Source organism: Polyodon spathula, chromosome 51 (genome assembly GCF_017654505.1).
Source record: "Polyodon spathula isolate WHYD16114869_AA chromosome 51, ASM1765450v1, whole genome shotgun sequence".
NCBI classification, from domain to species: Eukaryota; Metazoa; Chordata; class Actinopteri; order Acipenseriformes; family Polyodontidae; genus Polyodon; species Polyodon spathula.
This window is the reverse complement of record NC_054584.1, coordinates 1,502,647-1,523,743: the sequence shown is the minus strand read 5'-3', so window position 1 is coordinate 1,523,743 and position 21,097 is coordinate 1,502,647. Positions and strand designations below refer to the sequence as shown.

Sequence of the window (21,097 nt, the reverse complement as noted above, 5' to 3'; positions counted from 1 at the left end):
TCTTGCCTAAAACCTCTGCAGACCAACAAGCCAAGAGAAGGAATATTTGAAACTGCTGACTTTTGAAGCCAAAAAGAAAATCCAAAATGTCCCGCCAAGTGTTTTTATTGAACATGAAAAAGACAAGCAAACGCATCCTCGCCAAAGAAAATGCATCACTCAGCACTGTCCCAAGCCTTCAATCAACGTTTACATTCCTTCTTACAAGCCTAGGCACTGAAGCCATGAATCATTTATTGTGATACTGTTTCCTTCTCAAATAAAAGGTTTTGTACAAGCCAGCTATCGAAAAGGACCGCCATTTTGCAACAACCTAACAGCTAAGTTTGACTGCCAGAGAATCTGTTTACATGAAGTACCATAAGAAACATCTATAGCCTGGTATATTGATGACATTGATGATCAGCAGCCGTCCGATCAACACAGCATGGGCAAATAATAGATCTAGTGTTGTAATCAATTTGGTGTTGTATTTAATTTGCAGGCCCTGTTTCTCCTCACCGCGCTACAGCGACCCCTGCTGGCCAGACGTGCAGTGAGCTCCTGGGTGTAAATAAACGACTGGCTTGGAGATGGAAGGAGGCTCAGCTTTGGCTCCCGAGTGGAACTCCACGGGGTGCGCGGGATGCCCCCTATAGCCTAGAGGTTGCCGGTTCGAGTCCAGGCTATTCCACTGCCAACTGTGGACAGGAGCTCCCAGGGGGCAGTGCACAATTGGCAGAGAAAATACTGGATTCTGTGCTTTTTAATGAGTTCCCCCAGTAAGAAAGCAGACTATTCGAGGAAACTATAATATACAATATTAATAATCATGTCTTGTAATCATATATATTTATGAATTGTACACTGTGATTGCTACACAATGTTGCTAAATACACACACACACACGCTACACTGCAATTACAACAAGGTAAGTATACACTGTGAATAGACACACAGTAATTCTGCATTCTATTAAATTATCATTACTAAATAATACTGATACCTTCCTTGTACAGTGACGGGGAGACAGCTTCAATGTTGTTAACTTGCTTTATATATATATATATATATATATATATATATATATATATATATATATATATATATATATATATATATATATCCAAATATATTCCTCCAAATATATTGTTTATTGTCTGCATCAACGTTCATTTTTTTTTTTTTTGTTTATGACTGGATGTTTGTTATTTTGGAAAATCAGGATTCCATTCCCAATCTAAGAGTCTCTAACATGTTGCAGCCTGCAGTGGATTGTAACCAGGTGTGGAAATGTGCAGGAGGGAGGAGTGAGAGAGAGAGAAACAGAGAGAGGGTGGGAGAGAGGGAGGACAGGGAGGGAGAGAGAGAGAGAGAGAGAGAGAGAGAGAGAGAGAGAGAGAGAGAGAGAGAGAGAGAGAGAGAGAGAGAGAGAGAGAGAGAGAGGATAGGGAGAGAGGGATAGAGAGAGAGAGAGAGAGAGGGTGGGAGAGAGAGGGACAGGGAGAGAGGGGGTGGGAGAGAGAGCGAGGAAGAGAAAGAGGGTGGGATAGGGAGAGGGAGAGATGGGGAGATATAGAAAAAAGGGGAGAGAGGGGAAGAGAGAGGGTGGGAGAGACATAGAGGGAGAGAAAGGGAGAGGGAGAGAGAGGGAGAGAGGGAGGAGAGAGGGTGGGGGAGGGAGAGAGGGTGGGAGATAGAGAGAGAGAGAGGGAGGGAGGGAGAGAGGGGATGGGAGTGTACAGTTGGACACCCAAAGTGAGGGAGTGGGAGAGAGAAAAATTAATGGTTTTAGTTTTTTAGTTGAGAATACTTGATGCTGGGCCAGGCTGGGCAAACTTGCTTTGAAACTGAGCGCGATAAAAAGAACTCTGAGCCGAGATTGAAGACATATTACACAATTAATTTAATGTCAGGTTGTCCTGTTAAAAAAACGAAGTATCTGAGATTTTTACCGTAGTAAAGGTATTCAGAATTATATTAAAAAATACCTTTTAAATATAAATATGGATATTATTATTATTATTATTATTATTATTATTATTATTATTATTATTATTATTATTATTAGTTGTGGTATTATTTCTTTATTTTATTAATATCACCCCCCCCCACTTATTATGCAGTATAATGTTCACAAGACTGTTTTTTTTTTAATAACAAAAGAAATTTAATTTAATTTCAATATCACAGTGAGTGTTTAATAGTTACAAATTAAAACAAGAAATAATGATAGAAAAACTAAAAACCCTCTGAAAATTACACCATGTAGCTCAAACGCATGTCCGAAAAAAACTAACCCTATAAGAATCTAAACCTGACTGAAACCGAGAATAAACTCAAATAAATGGCGCCTTGTTCAAGCATGTGTAAAAAAGAACCGTTTCAAATGGTCCAAATTCTACCATATTCATCTCTTACGAGAGAGACGTCACATCCCTTCAGTTAGGCCTGCCCTCTATTAAAGCCACGTTTCTCTGGTCTCACCATGGACCTCGCTAGAGAGTTTTCACTTCCCACATACTGTCAACAGGCAAACAATACAACAAAATAATCTTACATTTGAACAACTTTAAAAAGCATGTCATGTGAAAGGACGTTTTCCCCGCCTGGTTCACTCTTGTTCAGATAGAATCTCCAGGCTATTTCGTTGTAATTGAATGCATTTGTTCATATTATTATTTCCAAAGGATTTCTGTAGAACTAGACTGTGCCAAATACGTTACATGTGCCATATGTAACCCAGGCTAGCCAGGTTGTAAGAGCGCCATCTAGTGCACGTCTGTGTATTGCCAGCAATACAAAATTATCCTTTGTTTCTAATCACTAGATGCCGCTGGGTCTGATATAGAGATGTTTGGGCTGATCTAGCCTGTGTTACACATACTAGGCAATTAGAGCAATTAGTTTGAAAATGTTTGCATGTAGCTGTTAAACTTGTGAGATGATGGTAGGTATCAACACTGTTGAATGGGAGCAATGCACCATAATGGGAGTTAGTGACACTCTGATTAATATCACTGTGGGAATGCATTGAGCATAATACTGGGAGAGTTAAGCAAAGTTGCTGTACTGTATTGAAGAGTTCCGATAAGGGAATATAGCATACTGAATGCATTGTTTTTAATTATTACAATGTGGAGTTGAGTGTAAAAAATAAAAGGAAAGAGGAGGGAGGAAAGGAAGGGAGAGAGAAGGAGGGAGGAAGAGAGGGAGAGAGAAAGAGGGAGGAAGAGAGGAAGCGAGAAGGAGGGAGGAAGAGAGGGAGAGAGAAGGAGGGAGGAAGAGAGGGAGAGAGAAGGAGGGAGGTAGTGAACAGCTGTTAAAAACTTTACCTCCAGGATATTTGGGTTTTGAGTTACAAGAATTCCACGCCCATACCTTAAAGCAGACACACGTTTAAACAAAACAGAAACCACCAGCATGTGAGACGCATTCCTGTGTTCAAAGTAAGGGGAGTGAGGATTCGCCTCCTCTGGGTCTTTTAGAAATGCCTGGGCAGCTTTGAGTTTCAGGTTTTCTCTTTCATCCACTTCAGGTCTGGAAACAACAACAGCAACAAAAACCGATCCGATTCCTCAAGACACACGGCCTTCTAGCTGGAACGCAGAATACATCTTGCTAAACTGTTTCTGTGCTGGAGTTCACCAGGGGGACAACCATGAAGAAATTATTTTCCTGTTCGTCATCTCCAGTTGCTGTAAGTGTATTTGTTTTGATAATATTGCTGTATGTTGTTGCTCAAGAATGAAAGAAAGAAAGAACGAAAGAAAGAAAGTTCAGTCTCTATGCCTCAAGCCTGCCTTGGACTGGATGGAGGGAGCCCCCTTTCTCTTAGGAGGGTGAGAGAGGGAGGGAGCAGTTCAGTCTCCATCCAACAAGCCTGCCCTGGACTGGAGGGAGCACCCTTTCTCTTAGGGGGGTGAGGGAGGGAGCAGTTCAGTCTCCATGCCTCAAGCCTGCCCTGGACTGGAGGCTGCACCCTTTCTCTTAGGGGGGTGAAGGAGGGAGCAGTTCAGTCCCCATGCATCAAGCCTGCCCTGGACTGGAGGGAGCACCCTTTCTTTTAGGGGGGTGAGGGAGGGAGCAGTACAGTCTCCATGGCTTCATTTAGCAGAAATTATTAAGAATGGCTTAAAACTTTCTGCAAAGTGCTTAGTTCCCCTCAATTACCCAGCAAAACCAGCTCTGCTAATGTAATTGTTATAATATCATCTAGAAGGATAATTAATTATGTCAAACTAATTTCCGATGCATAGTTTAAGTAATCAGATTAATCAATTTGTAAATAAATAAAGTGAAGGTGTGGGGGGGTACCCTCCAGATAACCCAGGAAGTGTAACAGTAACTGAAAGCAAGGCTTGCAAACATAAATTTATTTAACCCAGTGTAGTATCATAGCTCGTGTTTCTTTCGAAACTGCACATTTCAGACAAATTAAAACGAACGGAGGTGCTACAATTAATGGAATTGCTTTGTTAGCTGCAATCGCGTTTGAAATTTAAGGACTGAAATATTAAACGATTGTACATAATGTCCCTTGAAGGGAGCTGGCCCACTTTCTCGTGGTTCATGTTCTGGTGATCATGAAGTTATTTTGAAGCGATGCTTGAGACCAGGAGTTTCACAACACACAATAGAGCTTGGCTGTTGGCTTATTTTTTCCCACGTGAGTCCTGTCTCGACCCGCTTCAGTCAGCACTATGTTGTTCAGCATTATGAGATCCCTTATACACGGTTACCACATTTTGCAATGTTCCCATCCCTTCCCCATGGTTATACTATGCATTTACCACAGTTGGCATGTTTTTTAATATGCCTTACCACACCTCTCTGGGTTTTACAATGCTAAACTGAGATGTATCATGCTTTCACTGTGCTTTATTACTTTACTATGCTTTTACTGTGTTTTAGAATGCTTGCCGATGCTTTATTACACTTTGCTATGCTTTTGTTATGATTTACCATAACTATCTATGCTTTACAATGCTTGCTTATGCTTTATCATTCTTTCAGTGTGCTTTATCACACTCTGCTGTGCTTCGCTGTGCTTTATCACACTCTGCTGTGCTTCACTGTGCGTTATCACACTCTGCTGTGCTTCACTGTGCGTTATCACACTCTGCTGTGCTTCACTGTGCGTTATCACACTGCTGTGCTTCACTGTGCGTTATCACACTCTGCTGTGCTTCACTGTGCGTTATCACACTCTGCTGTGCTTCACTGTGCGTTATCACACTCTGCTGTGCTTCACTGTGCGTTATCACACTCTGCTGTGCTTCACTGTGCGTTATCACACTCTGCTGTGCTTCACTGTGCGTTATCACACTCTGCTGTGCTTCACTGTGCGTTATCACACTCTGCTGTGCTTCACTGTGCGTTATCACACTCTGCTGTGCTTCACTGTGCGTTATCACACTCTGCTGTGCTTCACTGTGCGTTATCACACTCTGCTGTGCTTCACTGTGCGTTATCACACTCTGCTGTGCTTCACTGTGCGTTATCACACTCTGCTGTGCTTCACTGTGCGTTATCACACTCTGCTGTGCTTCACTGTGCGTTATCACACTCTGCTGTGCTTCACTGTGCGTTATCACACTCTGCTGTGCTTCACTGTGCGTTATCACACTCTGCTGTGCTTCACTGTGCGTTATCACACTCTGCTGTGCTTCACTGAGGTAATCTCTGTATAGGCTGTGATTGAGTGGTATTAATGTGGCCGTGGTTTCCAGGTGGAGCGCTGGGGGAGGGATGATCAGAAGCTGCTCTCCGCAGTTGATCGGGGGGATGTGGAGAAGGTCTCGGCCGTCCTCTCCCGGAGGACCATCCGACCCACCAAGCTGGACGAGAAGGGACGCTCCTCGTGAGTCAGCTTCACTGAAGCAAGCCCGACCCTGACCCTGATCCTGACCCTGTCATGAACTTGACCCTAACCTTAACCCTTCCTTTCTGCTATTAACCCTCCTCTTCTCCCTCCATTCTCCCCTCACCCCCTTCTCTCTCCTCTTCCCCTCCTCTCTACTCTCTCTCTCCTCTCTGCTCTCAGGTTCCACCTAGCTGCATCAAGAGGTATTGCAGAGTGTTTGGACATGATGTTGGCACACGGGACAGACGGTCAGGCACGAGACAAGGAAGGTGAGCTTGCACTGGTGTGGATTTGAGAATCGTCAATCTTTTAACAGAATCATTAGTGCATCATATGTAAGCACACAATTGAATCAGAAAGAGGATGGGACAAGGATTAAGGTTAGTGTTATATCAAGCACAAAGATTAACACATGAAGCACATTGTAACTATGCATAATAACATTGTAACTATGTGCAAGTAGGCATGTATTTACTAAGTAACTGCTCTGTGAGCACACAGCCATTGGAAACGCTGCACAGGAAGTGCTACTCATAGTGAAAACCCTTGGCATATTTTTCACAAAAACTGTACAAGCTGAGTTTGCTCATATTCTACTTACACTTTAAGGGTTATTTTGGAGTAGGAACATTTGTGATTAGTTTTCCCAGTGGGTTACAGTTAACTGTAAAAAAAACAAAAAACGCTGCTCTTCAGAATTACCAAAAAGTTATTCCATGGATCCGGGAGGAAAAGCAACAGCAGATTGTAACCCTGGCATGGTTTGAAGTGATCTAGGGTGACTGCCGCTCATTAACCTGCTTGCTTGTGTTATTAGGCTGCAGCGCTCTGCATCTAGCTGCTAAACACAGCCAACCCCAGTGTGTGAAGACACTGCTGCAGGTACGTGCCTGGGTAGGATTCAGTGATTGCAGAGGAATACCATCTGTCTCACCAGGCCTGCACTTCCATTCCTTATAGAGCTCTCAAATCAGTATTCATGAAATCATGAAAATATATGCGGGCTCCTGAGTGGCCAATCCGGTAAAGGCGCTCCGCGTGCAGTGCTGGATGCTCCCTATAGAGGTCGCCGGTTTGAGTCCAGGCTATTCCGCTGCCGACCGTGGACGGGAGCTCCCAGGGGGCGGGCTTAGTTTTGCCAGGGTGTCCTCCGGCTCACCGCGCACCAGCGACCCCTGCAGGCTGGCCGGGTGCCTGCGGGCTTGCCTGTGAGCTGCCCAGAGCTGCGTTGTCCTCCGATGCTGTAGCTCTGAGGCAGCTGCACGGCGGGCCTGCAGAGTGAAAAGAAGCGGTCGGCTGACGGCACACGCTTCGGAGGACAGCTTGTGTTCGTCTTCGCCGCCCCCGAGTCAGCGCAGGGGTGGTAGGGGTGAGCTGAGCCTAAAAACCTACAATTGGGCATTTCAAATTGGGAGGAAAAAAACGGGGTCAAATCTAAAAATTTAATTTAAAAAAAGAGATTAGAAAAAAAGAAGCTTAGAGCACTTTTAGATAAAGGTAGATTGCGGCACACTGGAAGAGAAATGTGGGAGACTATGGACAAAGTATTATATTACCAATTAGAACCCCTGTAATTGCTCTGGAAACTAAATGAAAACAGAAGCCCCGTCATTGAACACAGCCCCCCAGGGACTTCTTTAAACGAGCCTGCCTCTAGCCAAAGCCATGCCCCAGTGGAAGCGTGACAGGCAGGGTTCAATCACTGGGCTGATTAGTTCTGGAATTAGAATCTCTTGTAATGTGGTAGATCTGGAATTTCTGCAGAGCTGAACTCTGTTTAACACATCTGCACACGGTTTATTACAGAGTAACAGCATTCTTCATCAGTGCTTTAAAACATTAGCTTTAACTTGGTCTCCAGATTCCAGCGAGGCCACTGAAGGGAGTTTGCATTATTCCTCTGGTTATCATGGAAGCAGAAGCTGCTTTCCATCTCTAGTGTGCTCTTGGAAACATGTGCATATGCCAAATTATAGAAGCATGGAAAAAGCATTTATTTTTGTTTGAATTGTTCCTTTATAGCACAACATCCCGGCTGACCTATCTGACTGCCAGGGCTGGACTGCGCTGCACTATGCAGGTCAGTGTACTGCTCTTATACTTCGCTGTACATTACTGTGGGATATTATTATTATTATTGATTGCATTTATATAGCGCTTTTTATACAAAAGTCTCGCAAAGCACTGCACAGTACATAGCAGAAAAAAAAGAACAAACCACAATGCATTTGTATAGCGTGTCACACATACAACTGCCACAGTCATTTAATAATAGATTCAAATGACACTATACACAATACAAAAGCAGCAATTTTACAATTACATTAACACCCACAAAGGTAAGAGAGCCATTTTATAAAAGTGCATTTTTAGTCTTGACTTGAAAACTGTAACGGCCCCAGCTTCCCTGACAAACGAAGGCAGAGCATCCCATAATTTCGGAGCTCTACAAGAAAAAGCCCTCCCTCCTCCCGTGTTGCTTTTGTTGACCCTCGGAATAACCAGCAGCCCCGCATCCTGTGATCTCAGAGTGCGGTTTGGAAGATGCAGGGTCAGTAACTCCTGCAAATAACTCAGTGCTAATCCATTCAGGGCCTTGTAAGTTAACAGCAAAATCTTACAATCAATTCTATACTGCACAGGGAGCCAGTGTAAAGCGGCTGAAACAGGGGTAATGTGTTCACTGTTCCTGGTTTTAGTTAGAATACTAGCGCCGGTATTCTGAACAAGCTGCAAGCGGGATACCACACGTTTTGGGACACCAGAAAAAAAGTGCATGACAATAATCAATTCTAGATGAAACAAAGGCATGCATTAGTCTCTCAGCATCAGATACAGAAATAATTAATCTAAGTTTGGCCATATTTCTCAAATGGTAAAAAAGATACTTTGATAACTTCCCTAATAGGAGCCTCTACACTATGCTATACTCTACATTACTATGCCATGCTATACTATGATATGCTATATGCTATATATTACCTTTCTATACTATTCTTAAACATGGTATACCCTACTGTATGTTGTGATATGCTATACTATATTACACACACTAGACAATGTTGCACTATCATATACTATACTCTACATTGCTATGCTATGCAATGCTATATTAAGACTATATATTATACTGTGATACATATACAGTGATATCCACTACTCCACACTGCTGTGCTATACTATACTATATATTACATTGATATGCTTTACTCTTCTATATTCTACACTGTGATGCTATACTTTACTAAACTCCACATTAGTTTGCTACTCTACACTATACTATAATGCATCATACTGTGCTATATTGTGCTGTGCTCATAGGCTTGTCTGTCTATAGAAGTGAGGTTCAGTGTTAATAGGTTCTAAGGCAGAGCTGCCCTGCTGTTTAGCAGGTGATGTGCTCAGCCCCCGTGCAGTGGCTCAGTCAGTAGCAGGTGATGTGCTCAGCCCCCGTGCAGTGGCTCAGTCAGTAGCAGGTGATGTGCTCAGCCCCCGTGCAGTGGCTCAGTCAGTAGCAGGTGATGTGCTCAGCCCCCGTGCAGTGGCTCAGTCAGTAGCAGGTGATGTGCTCAGCCCCCGTGCAGTGGCTCAGTCAGTAGCAGGTGATGTGCTCAGCCCCCGTGCAGTGGCTCAGTCAGTAGCAGGTGATGTGCTCAGCTCCCGTGCAGTGGCTCAGTCAGTTTGTTTTCATTGCAGCTCTGACGGGGTGTGTAGCGTCTGTGGCCCTGCTTTGTGGTCAGGGAGCCCCCATCGACTCCACCGATCGGGTGAGTTTTACCTGCTTCACACTTCCATTGGCTATACAGGCTCCAAATGTGCAGTTTTGATGAAACACATGTTACAGCAAACCTGGGGTTTTCTGGGGTTGGAGCTGAGAATACACTTAACCAGAAGAGGCAGAGTCAACTGCACATATTAACTTATTATAAATCATGTTGTAATTATAAAAAAAAGAACACAACACTGGTCCTTTCTAAAAGTATACCATAGTACAAGCATAGCAAAGTGTACTAAAGCACAATTAAATCATAGGCAAGCATTGAAAAGCCCACAGAGGTATGGTACAGTATATGGTAAAGTATGTAAATAACAAGGTAAGCCATGGGAAAAGCATTATGAGCATCAGCAATTTACTCAAAGCCTCCACTAGTGTTTTCTACTATTATAACAACCTTGACTTGCATAAAGAAGTAGAAAACATTGAGCGAAATCGCTCGCATCACTTGATTTTCAAGGTGTGGTATCTGAAGCATAATGAACAAATACAGAGAAACATCTTCTGCGATTGACAAACCCAGGACTGGACAAAAAGCTGTCTAAAGGATGAGGAATACTTGAAGATAATATCCTTAAGGATCAATAAGGATAATACCCTTATTTATAATTAAGGAAAGCGTTGCATTGACAACAGGACTGGCAGAAGATACTCAACAGTGAATAAAGACCAACTCTTTTTTTTAGTGTCAAAATTGAAAAATAATTTTGATTTATTACATTTCTTTCTTTCAAAGCAACTGAAAACCAGGTAAAGACTAATTTAGAGAAAAATGAACTCTTGATATGAGAGGAACCCAGATCCACTTGCAAACACCAGAAAAATAACGACGTAAACGATGGGTGTGTGTTACTGATCAGTATAGGGGTGGAAGGCATATCATTTCTAATTCTGATTACAATGTTCAAATCTTTGATGATTTAATAAAAATGTTTACATTTTAAAGACATGTGATGCTTAAAGCAAGTGGTACAAGCTTATTAAGACAACGGTCTTTAGTTCAATCAGAGAAAAGGCCATTGAGGAAATTTGCCCGCGTCCTTAGGAAGACCTTCTGCCTAATTACATTACAGCTAAGGCTGAAATGACAGCGGAGAGCTCAGCATCATTTATAACAGCCCAAGGGTTATTGCGTTTCATGCATTACAGCAGAGGACTGCACTGCTCCAAATGTCAACCCACGACAGTGAATAAAGACAAAGTGCTTTTTAGTGTAAACATAGAAAAATAATTTGGAATTATTAAATTTCCCTTCGTATTTCTCAGACAAACTCAAAGCAACTGAAAACCAGGTAAAGGCTAATCTCCAGCTCATCCGCTTAAAAACAAACACAATTTAATAAAACAAAATGAAAAAAAAAAAAAGCACCAGCCGAGAGAATGAGATGGAAATGAAATCCAGGAGACAAACGCGTCTTTCCAGCTACCGCTGTGAAGAAATTCGTGTTTCAGTTTCATAACCGAGCTGCAAAAAAAATGCCTTTCGTTTCCCGCAGTAAAATCACAGCGAAGCGCAAACAGCGCAGGGAAAACAGGGAAAAGCTTCAGCAAGTAAAGCCCAGAGAGGTAAAGGAAAGCATTTTAAATATGGCAACCCATGGTGAACGCAAAGCATAACGGTGGGAAAGTTACAAAACGTGCTCGGGTAAAACGTGCTCGGGTAAAACGTGCTCGGGTAAAATGTACTCGGGTAAAACGTGCTCGGGTAAAACGTGCTCGGGTAAAATGTACTTGGGTAAAATGTTCTGTGGTAAAATGTACTGAAGATATTGTTTAAGGGGGTATTGTTTAAAGAGGGTATTGTTTAAAGGAGATGGTGTTTAAAGAGAGTATTGTTTAAAGGGGATAGTGTTTAAAGAGGGTATTGTTTAAAGGGGATAGTGTTTAAAGGGGATATTGTTTAAAGAGGAGCTCACATAAAAAATAGATGCAGGACCTTAAAATAAACAAAATTGCACAAGTGGATCTCCATAGCATTGAATACACATGGCAAAATAAGAAAGTTCCACAAGACAAGTTTCCGCCTGTTTGTCTGTATGTCTGTGTGTCTGCAGGATGGAAGGACTGCGCTGATGATAGCTGCTCAGGAGAGGAAGGGGGTGGTCTGTGCAGAGCTAGCCAGGAGGGGGGCTGACGTCAACACCACGGACCACCAGGGAAGGTAAGGCAGGGGATACAATGTGTGGGCGAGTTTGATCTGCTTCACACATCCATTGGCTACCCAGGCCCCAAATGTGCAGTTTTGAAAGAAACATATGTTACAGAAAACCTGTTTTCTGGGGTTGGAGCTGAGAATACACTTAACCACAAGAGGCAGGGTCAATTGTACATATTAACTATTATAAATCATGTTGTAATTAAAAAAAGAACACAACATTGATCCCTTCTAAAAGTATCTCATAGTAAAAGCATAACAAAGTGGAATAAAACACAGTGAAGGCATTGTAAAGCATAGAGAAGCATTGTAAAGCACAGAGAGGTCTGGTAAAGCATAGGGAAGCATTCTAAAGCACAGAGAGGTCTGGTAAAGCATAGGGAAGCATTGTAAAGCACAGAGAGGTCTGGTAAAGCATAGGGAAGCATTGTAAAGCACAGAGAGGTCTGGTAAAGCATAGGGAAGCATTGTAAAGCACAGAGAGGTCTGGTAAAGCATAGGGAAGCATTGTAAAGCACAGAGAGGTCTGGTAAAGCATAGGGAAGCATTGTAAAGCACAGAGAGGTCTGGTAAAGCTTTTTTTTTTTTTTTTTTTTTTAAATGCAAACCATGGTAAACTATGGACAATGCGCAGTATAACCATGGAGAAAATTATAGTCACTCATAGTAAAAAAAAAAGATGTAGTGAAATACTATGAAATCTGCCGCATGGCTGAGAGTGGCTTTATGATTTATAAAGTAGTTCATTCATACCGTTCCTGAGTTCAGAAGGCCGTTCATTTTGAATGATGTGATCTCGTACGCACACCCAGGGGGCGCATCATTGTCATGCTTGTTTAAATTGAGTTTTTGGTTCTGACGTCTGTGGTGGCGCCCCCTACAGGTCGGCCCTGATGGTGGCGTCGCGGCGAGGCTGCGCGGAGGCTGTGAGCGCTCTGCTGGCGTACGGAGCCGACGTGAGGAGAGTGGACAGCCGGGGGGAGGATGCTGTCCACTACGCAGCACAGGCAGGGAGCGAGGAGGTAGTGACCATGCTGAAGAACGCGCAGAGTGACACAGGTACTGACCACTGCGGGCTCAGGCTTGACATCATTTTTTGAAGTTGTAAAAAATCTTTAGACATATGCTTGGATATCTATTTGAAACGTCCGAAATGTTTATTAGACAGTCTGCACCCTTTCTTTCTTTGTTTTGTCAATCAGCCAAGACAATACGTGGTGTGTGTTGTTTTAGGAACTGTTTCAGGGCTCAGTTTATTTAATAAGAGACATTGTTTACACTGGAACCATAAATGAATGATTCGGCCAGCTCTCCCGATTCAATACCCAAAGTTCACCAAAACATCCCACATGTATGCATGTATCTGGAGAAGCGATCATTAAATTCAATTTCTTTTCAGTGCTATCCCTATTCTGCGCTCTCCTGTACATGCTGTTCACATACATCATGTCATCCACTTCACACTGACGGCTCTAGTTTCAAATGCACAGCCGTGGAAATGGGGGATGGATGTGACTGACGGGCTTGTCTTAATATAAAACTGTGCTGTGCTGAAGTATTGTCTGGGGGTGACTTTGTCAATTCCTCTACAATTGAATCAAATCTTCCGGTAACTGTCTGAATCATTGCTGGTGCCATGGCACTGTATGCAATAGCTTTGGCAACATCATATAAAAATAATGACGCATTTTGTTGCAAAGATCATTGTCTGCCGGCTTTCCGATCATATTTAAATGTGGATGAAATTCAGAGAGAGCGGCAATCATTTCGAATTCAATGTTCCACAAGCAAACCGTCTCTTATTTAAAGTTTACAAGGGAAAGTACTTGTGGCCTCAAGAATTATTCATAGTTTTAACATCCGTGGTGGTATGCAGTATGTTACACAGTCAGTCTTGAGATCTAGGTCTCAAATGTGCATTTTTGAAAGAAGCACATGTTCTAGTAAACCTTTATTTTCTAACACAATATCTGGTACTACGCTTGTTTAAGAAGTCTAGGAAACACTTAATATTATAGCGCTGCTTATTAATGTGTTATAAATGTTTTATAAATATACAATACATGCTTAATAACTATGTTATAGAGTGTTAATAAAACACTGTAGACGGTTTATAACCATGCAATAGCCATAGAGAGAATTGCAGTTTTATAAAGGGGACAGTTTGTAGCCACCTATTGTATTTTGGGATATTTAAACCTAATTCTGTCTGTGGCGATTGCATGGTTATAAACCATCTACAATGCTTTATTAACACTCTATAACATAGCTATTAAGTATATATTATATATGTAAATAACATTAATAAGCAGCATCTTGATAAAAAGTGTTACCGAAATCTTTTTGCAAGACGTGCTTTCAATTTGTATCCTTCACTGGCTTCTTTCCTGCCGTTAACCAATCAGCTTCTTCCCCTATTGACGGACATGCTTTCAGCCAGTAACATGACTCAGAAGGTGAAATGACCCAGACAATCCAAGAATAAGAAGCATCGAAACCGAGAGCTTCCTTTAACTTAAACCAGTACCAGCTGTTTTAAACTGAGAGCTTTCTTTATCCTAAAGTAGAACCAGCTGTTTTAAACTGAGAATACATGTAAGCTGAAGGATGCCCTTAGCAAGTTTCATCACAATCAGATAAGGAGTTCTTTAGATCTAACTAAGCAAGTCTGCGTGCCTACAGCTGAAACTAGCTTTCTGGGAATGTAAACTGGACATCGATCAAAGTGGCACAGGTGAATCACCCAACCGCTGATCCACGAGCGAATCTTTTCTTTTTTTAGGATCGGGGATGCTTCATTCTGTTGGTAACGAGAGCGGACAGCCGTTCGAGGTACGGAGGTTTGGGGGAAAAAAGGGGTACTGGTTTCATAAATCCTTTTTTTTGACCACAGGGACTGCTTCTGACTGCTTGTAGAGTGCTTTGTGATGGTGGTCCACTATGAAAGGCGCTATATAAAGATTATTATTATGTTACTTTCCCATGATACTAACACCTCACATGATAATCTAGGTCTTAAATAGCACTCATCTTAGAAATTACAGATGTGGCAATGAGGGATGGATGTTACTGGCAGCTTAAATCAATCTAAATAAACTGTCCATAACGATCAAACACTTAATAGTGCTAGATTTAGAGATACTCAAAGACAAAGTTCAAAGACGAACATTTACACTAGACTCTTTCTCGACGTGTAGTCAATTAACAAATACGCCATTTCAGGCTGCTGTGAGCCCTGAGCCAGCTCACTGGGAGAGCGAGATGAGAGAGGGGTGCGAGACGGAGCAGAGAGAGATTGAGAGGCTACAGGGGGAGCTGAGCTTGAAGAGCCAGGAGTCTGAGAGCCTGAAGAGGGAGGCAGAGGCACTGCGAGGCAGGCTGAAAAAACAGACCAAGGCCTTGAGACTCCTGCTCGACGCAGAGGGGGAAGGGGAGCGGGTAGAGGGAGAGGAGGAAGACGGGCATCTGCTGGATGGGTTAGCCAGCCTTCTGAGAGAGAAAAGAGCCAGGGAGAGTGGCTGGAGGTTGGACCAGAGGAATGGGAAGATGGAGGCTGGAGGGAAGAAAAAGGAGCAAGCGGTAAGTGTTTCTAAAATAAATGTGCCTGATTATTTGCACTCCAATTTAGAAAGTCCAGTTACATTCCTTCAACTGCCCAGGAGAAGTGAAGGTCAGGGGGCGATCCCCAAGCCAGTCACCTCTTTGCGCAGTCGTACAGTCGGGGGAGCGCAGGTTCCCGGCTGTGCCAAGTTCTTTGCTGGGGATTCTGCAGGGAGCATTGGCTCCAGGTTGGATAAGCAAAATCAGCAGGGACTGTTTCTCCTCACTGCACTACAGCGGCCCCACTGGCCAGGATCCTCAAAACACCTGCAGGTCTTTGCCCTCCAGGGGGTGGTAGCACACATCCGCTCTGGAGCTCCTGGTTGTAAAGAGATGATTGGCTTGGGGATCGGAGAATGTCCGTCGACCTTCAGCTATTGTGGGGAGCTGCTGCCATGAGAGAAATATTGCTATGAACCATGCTGAACTTTTAAAAATAGTGTTAAAAAACAGAAACAAAGCTAGGAAAGCATGAATGATAAGGAGAGGATGATTTCATCGTGCACACCATGTTTATTCTACCTGTGCGTCTCTTTGTGCTCTAGAGTGTGGAAGGGGATGCCCTGAGGAGACTGGAGGGCGCTCTGGAGGCGAAGGAGAGCGCAGAAAGGAGGGTCGCTGAAATCGAGGGACACCTGGACAACATGAGAACCGTCCTGTCCCAGTACGAGACACGCAAGAGAGTGCAGAGCTGCGTGATCGAGGACCTGGAGACGCAGGTAGGGACCGGTTCTGGTCTTCGCTGGGGACTCCGGAGGGAGTGTGGCATTGGCTCTGGCGCTCCCGTGGGTTAGGGCAAGGGCTGTTTCTCCTCATCGTGCTACAGCGGACCCTGCTGGCCAGGCATACCCAGTGAGCTCACAGCAGACACCTGCAGGGCTGGCCTTTGTCCTCCAGAGGCTGGTAGCTCACTAAGATCCATCTCAAGGAAGCTGGCTGGCCATGGGATTGGAGGACACCAACTGAACCTTCAGTTCTCCTGAGCTGTGTGGGTGAGGGGAAAAAATAAACGGACATTGGGAAGAAAATTGGGGAGAAAATAATCGGGCACTCAAAATTTATGTCTGATGCTGTAACTGTATAGTAAAGCTGTTTGTGCGTTTAGAAATACTAAGATTCCCTGGCAAACACTTGGACTAGAAGTCTTTCTCTGAAGACAGTGAGAAACTTCTAGTTGAAATGTTTGTCATTGCATTTATTACGTTTCTTTTAGTTTTTTCTAAACATAGCACAGTTGAGGTTTTATAGTGATATTTTTTTTTTGCTTAGAATTTTTTTAAACTGTATGTTAATATTCTAAGATGTCATTTACATATTGTGTCCAATTCTGGTCACCTCACTACAAAAAGGATATTGTTGGCCTAGAAAGAGCGCAAAGAAGAGCGACCAGCATTATTCCGGGTTTAAAAGGCATGTCATATGCAGACAGGCTAAAATAACTGAATCTATTCAATCTTGAAAGAAGAAGACGATGTGGTGATTTGATTCAAGCATTCAGAATCCTAAAAGGTATTGACAATGTCGACCCAGAGGACTGAAAAAAGAAACAAGACCAGGGGTCACAAATGGAGATTAGATAAAGAGGCATTCAGAACAGAAAATAGGAGGCACTTTTTTACACAGAGAATTGTGGGTGTCTGGAACCAGCTCCCCAGTAATGTTGTGAATGGAAGTGCTCTGCCTGTAAGAGGTCTGGAATTGGTTTATTAGCTACAATCACTTTAAGCAAAATAACGAAGAAATGTACTCCTGGAAAATCACTTTCTTTAGTCTTTATGTTAACAAATGAAAACCAAATTAACAACCTTTCAAAATAAAAAATCAAATTAAACTTTTAACAACTCTGATTTAAAGAAAATGTGTCATACAGCCGTTTCTGACACGTTGTGTTGTTTGGCATGTGTTGCTTTGTAGGTCTCCGAGTTGGCTACGGAGAATGAAACTCTGAGGTCCAGGCTTCAGGAGCTGCATCAGAACCTGCAGGCCGAGAGGCTGAAGACTCGCGATAGTGTGCCCTGGCAGGACTTCAGCGAGGGCAGGCGGGCACTGGGGGGCAGCATTGCAGAGCTGAGACACTTACTCTGTGACGTAAGGCTGGGATACACAGAGGCCTGGAGGATGAGAGAGGCCAGACTAAGAGAGATGAAGGACAGGCAAGCGGAGCTGGACATGTTAAGGGTGAGGATTGGAGCCAAAGTTAGGAGCTTGAAACTCTAATCCTGAGATTCAGAACGAATGCCTTTATTATTGAAATTATCAGGAGCCCCCTATAGCTGAACAACTTCTATTACAAACCTGACAGATTGATATGTGATGAGAAGCGAAGTTAGCTCAGATTTACCAGGGGTCTGATAGTTCAAACTCTGGGCACCTCGTCATTTCAATAATATTCCTGACCAAGGGGAGTTCTGAAGCCCAGGAAAGGGAGCAGTACGGCTAGTATGTTTCTGCTTTTGTAGTTTTGTAGTTGGGTCTGTTGTTACAATACTAAGTTTATTTTTCTTTAAATCTGTTTTTACCGGCTTTGCGCAGCTTTGAGCTCGTCTGGAGAATCCAAACAGCCGGCACTGAACAGCCTTCCTGATTTCATTCAAGTCATGTGACAATGTGACCTTTCGACAAGCCCTAGACAGAGAATAAATGACTCCCCTTTAGCGCAACATGTTTATTTGTTACTGTAGTTCTTTATTGAAACATCATGAAGCACGCGGGCTTGCTTGCAGGGGGTTTATTATTTTGTGGTCCACTGACACATTCAGGTAGCAAGCCTATTTTCCGTCCTGTTTAGTACAATATTATTACATTTTTCAAATTTTCCATGTCTAAAGGCAAGGCTGGAGACACACTTTGTGCCAATGGAGGACCACAGGCGGTGCAAAGCATCCTGGGAAGGTAGCGTGAAAGAGCTGGAGAAGATGGTTCTGAAGCTGAGAGCGGAAAACCAAAAGCTACTGAGAGAAGACAACCTCAGAGACAAAGGGGGCAGGAGGGAATGTGTAGGGTTACAGAGACGCCCAGGAAACCCAGGAACCCTAAAAAGCCGCCCAGTTTCGTGCAGGGAGCCGGACGAACCAAAGACTGTGGGCACAACACGAGCCTGGCAGTCCGAGGAACTGTTATTGTCAGAAAAACAAAATGGAATCCATAGCTCTCTGACTAAGAGCGAAGCCCACCTACAGCAAGTGTGCATGGCTGACAAAGCAACAGGCACAAACAAACAGTGTAGTCCCTTGAACGTTAAGGAAAAGGATTTTCTTCAAGGGGTCTCAGTTTTTCCAAGACTTTCTGGATATTTCAAAGGAGATGGTCTTTTGAACAAAGATGAACTTGAGGAAGCCGTCACTCGGAAAAGAATGGGGAGGGTTTTCCATCAGCTGTCCTCGGGTAGTCTCCCGATAAATGGTCAGGGCTTTCCTGGAGATGGAAAGAAAACTGACTGGAGAAGATGGAACTGTGGGGAGGCTGCTGCTGAGAAGCTTGGGAGACGGGAGTTCCTAACCCAAGGAGTGTTAGGAAAGAGCAATCTGGAGGGGGGTGAAGAGAAGGGCATGCCAGATGCTTCTAGTTTGTTGAAGGACCGTTCGGAGATGGATGCAGATATCTCCCCAATCCAGGGTCTGATGGCTGATATCACACATGTGGAACAAGACCTGGCTTCAGAACAACAGGTACCATAGAACTAGGCTGTGCAGATTCAAGTAATAAATCAGCTAAATGTATCAGACACTCTAATTTCCCAAGTACTTGCCTTTAACATGTTTTAAGTCAACAGGTATTAATTAAAACAAACAAACCTGTTATGTGGTTCTCTTGGCAGTTACTCAAATACTGTGTTTTAAAAAAAAAAGTCTAAGTCTGTTTTAGGTTCTGGAGCTGATTTTCAGTGCCTGCCATATGTAGGCTGAATCAGCCAAAGGGTCTTTATATTGGGAAGTAACAATGCCATCTAGTGCACAGCACTCTATTGAAATCAAAAGGAAACCTGATCCAGAGTGGCAGAACACTAGATGGCGCTTGTTCCATAAAGAAGCCCATGTTACATATGTCTGTGGCAGCCAACTAGAACTGAAGTTCAACTCCTGAGCTCAGGTCAAAGCACCTTGACACAGACCTGACAAACTATTTGTTATTCTATCCTATATGTACTGCTAAGATACGTCGTGGTCATCAATTTTTATGTCCTGCTGACATGCCTGTTTTTGTAGGTTTCAAGAAAGCTACAAGCCAAACTTACAGCTCAGGAGAATGAGATCAGAGGGCTGAGGGACAGTTTCCCTCCGGATATCCTGAGAGAGGGAAATGGAGGGTCTGGAAAAGGCTTTGATTGCGACGCTATTGAGGAGCTCTACTGGAATATCGTGAGTCTGGTAAAGGTGTACCACGAGGCCAGACTCCAACTACAAGCCATTAGGTCAGCAGAAAAACAACAGGGACTAGAAAACAGACAGGCATCAGAAAAACAACAGGGACCAGCAAACAAACAGGCGTCAGAAATCAGTGGCTTGAAAAACGAGCTTTCTAAGGTGAAGCAAAAAGCTGTAGACCTCAAACATAAACTTGACGACCAAATTAAGGAGTCTGTCAACAAAGAGGAGCATTTCAGGGTCGTAACTGCCCTGGAAACAGAGATTAAAGGTCTAAGGTCAGAGGCAGAGAAGACCCGTTTGGGCGAGAGAAAGGCTGAGGCAAGTCGTCTGCAGGCTGAAGTCGATCGGGCCTTCCAGGAGACGAGAAGCCTGGAGCTATGGGAGAAGCACAGGCAGGAGGAAGTAAAGGGTTTTCTGGAGAAAGACCAAGCTCTGGGGCAAGATTTGAGGCTGGCGTCTTCAAAGTATGAAGATTTGCGGCAGGAGACGGCTCGCTGGAAGCACCAGGTGGAGGAAGAAAGGGAGAGGACAAGGGAGATGGGCGGGAGGGTGTCAGCTTTGGAGAGGATAGTGTGCGAGAAGGAGAGGGAAACTCAGAAACTGGAGCAGACGGTGCTCATGCTCAAAACCAGAGGAGAGGAGCTGACCCAAGCTTGTGAAAACAAAGACAGGAAGGTATATGGGATTTAAAACTCGAGAAATACATTTCTCTTCATGCCATCATTTTCAATGTACTTCTGACAAGTAGCTGCCCAAAGTGGCCAGAGATATCTGTCAGTCATACCCGATGCTTGTTGTTGACTTTAGATATCTCTGCCCCACTCAATCACAGCTCAGCGGGTCAGGAACAATGTATAATAAACACATTATTATACTATATTATATTAAGGTCTTTTTGTTAGCCCTTGAAAACCAAATGTTGAAAAGACGCCTGGCTATTGGAACCCTGCCTTGATAGTCCAAATGTTATCTGTAACTGTACATCTGTTCATATGAACACACGTGCAAATTCCAGTGCTTCCACAAGATAAGAGCCCTTTTCTTTTTTTAATCTGAGATTGTGGAGCTCCAGGCAGAAGAGGAGAGGTTGTCTGCACAGGGGGCCTGTCTTCGCAGTGAGATTGGGAGTCTACGAGAGCAGTTAAAGGTGAGCTTCACTACACCACAGAGGGGCTGTGCGGATACTCAGATTTTCCAAGTAATTCCCTTTAACATGTTTTACGTCTGCAGTCATTAAAACAGAAAGCGCTCTGTTAAAAAACGTGGTAACTCTGAACCCACACCGTCGTTTTAAATCTACAGTATTAAAAAGATTGTAAATGGGCATGAACCAGCGACCCTGCCCACCGCAAGCG

The 21,097-nt window shown here is 43.5% G+C and overlaps 1 protein-coding gene across 3 annotated transcripts; it reads left to right on the top strand.

Annotated features, from left to right (window-relative positions):
- The first annotated feature begins 3,252 nt into the window (after positions 1-3,252).
- On the top strand, positions 3,253-21,091 carry LOC121307015 (ankyrin repeat domain-containing protein 35-like). 3 transcript variants are annotated; one of them, XM_041239085.1, is made up of 16 exons: positions 3,253-3,404; positions 3,518-3,679; positions 5,712-5,842; positions 6,026-6,114; positions 6,663-6,727; positions 7,868-7,925; positions 9,542-9,612; positions 11,675-11,781; positions 12,659-12,834; positions 14,558-14,607; positions 14,998-15,354; positions 15,921-16,094; positions 17,290-17,553; positions 18,204-19,043; positions 19,581-20,417; positions 20,800-21,091. In XM_041239085.1, exons 2-16 carry the CDS (start codon positions 3,641-3,643, stop codon positions 20,977-20,979), a joined length of 3,438 nt encoding a protein of 1,145 aa, XP_041095019.1. In that variant the 5' UTR covers positions 3,253-3,404; positions 3,518-3,640; the 3' UTR covers positions 20,980-21,091. The 3 variants fall into 3 exon arrangements, with proteins under 3 accessions (XP_041095019.1, XP_041095018.1, XP_041095020.1); XM_041239084.1 differs by having other exon boundaries at positions 3,253-3,428; XM_041239086.1 differs by lacking the exons at positions 3,253-3,404; positions 19,581-20,417 and having other exon boundaries at positions 3,411-3,679.
- The last annotated feature ends 6 nt before the right edge of the window (positions 21,092-21,097 follow it).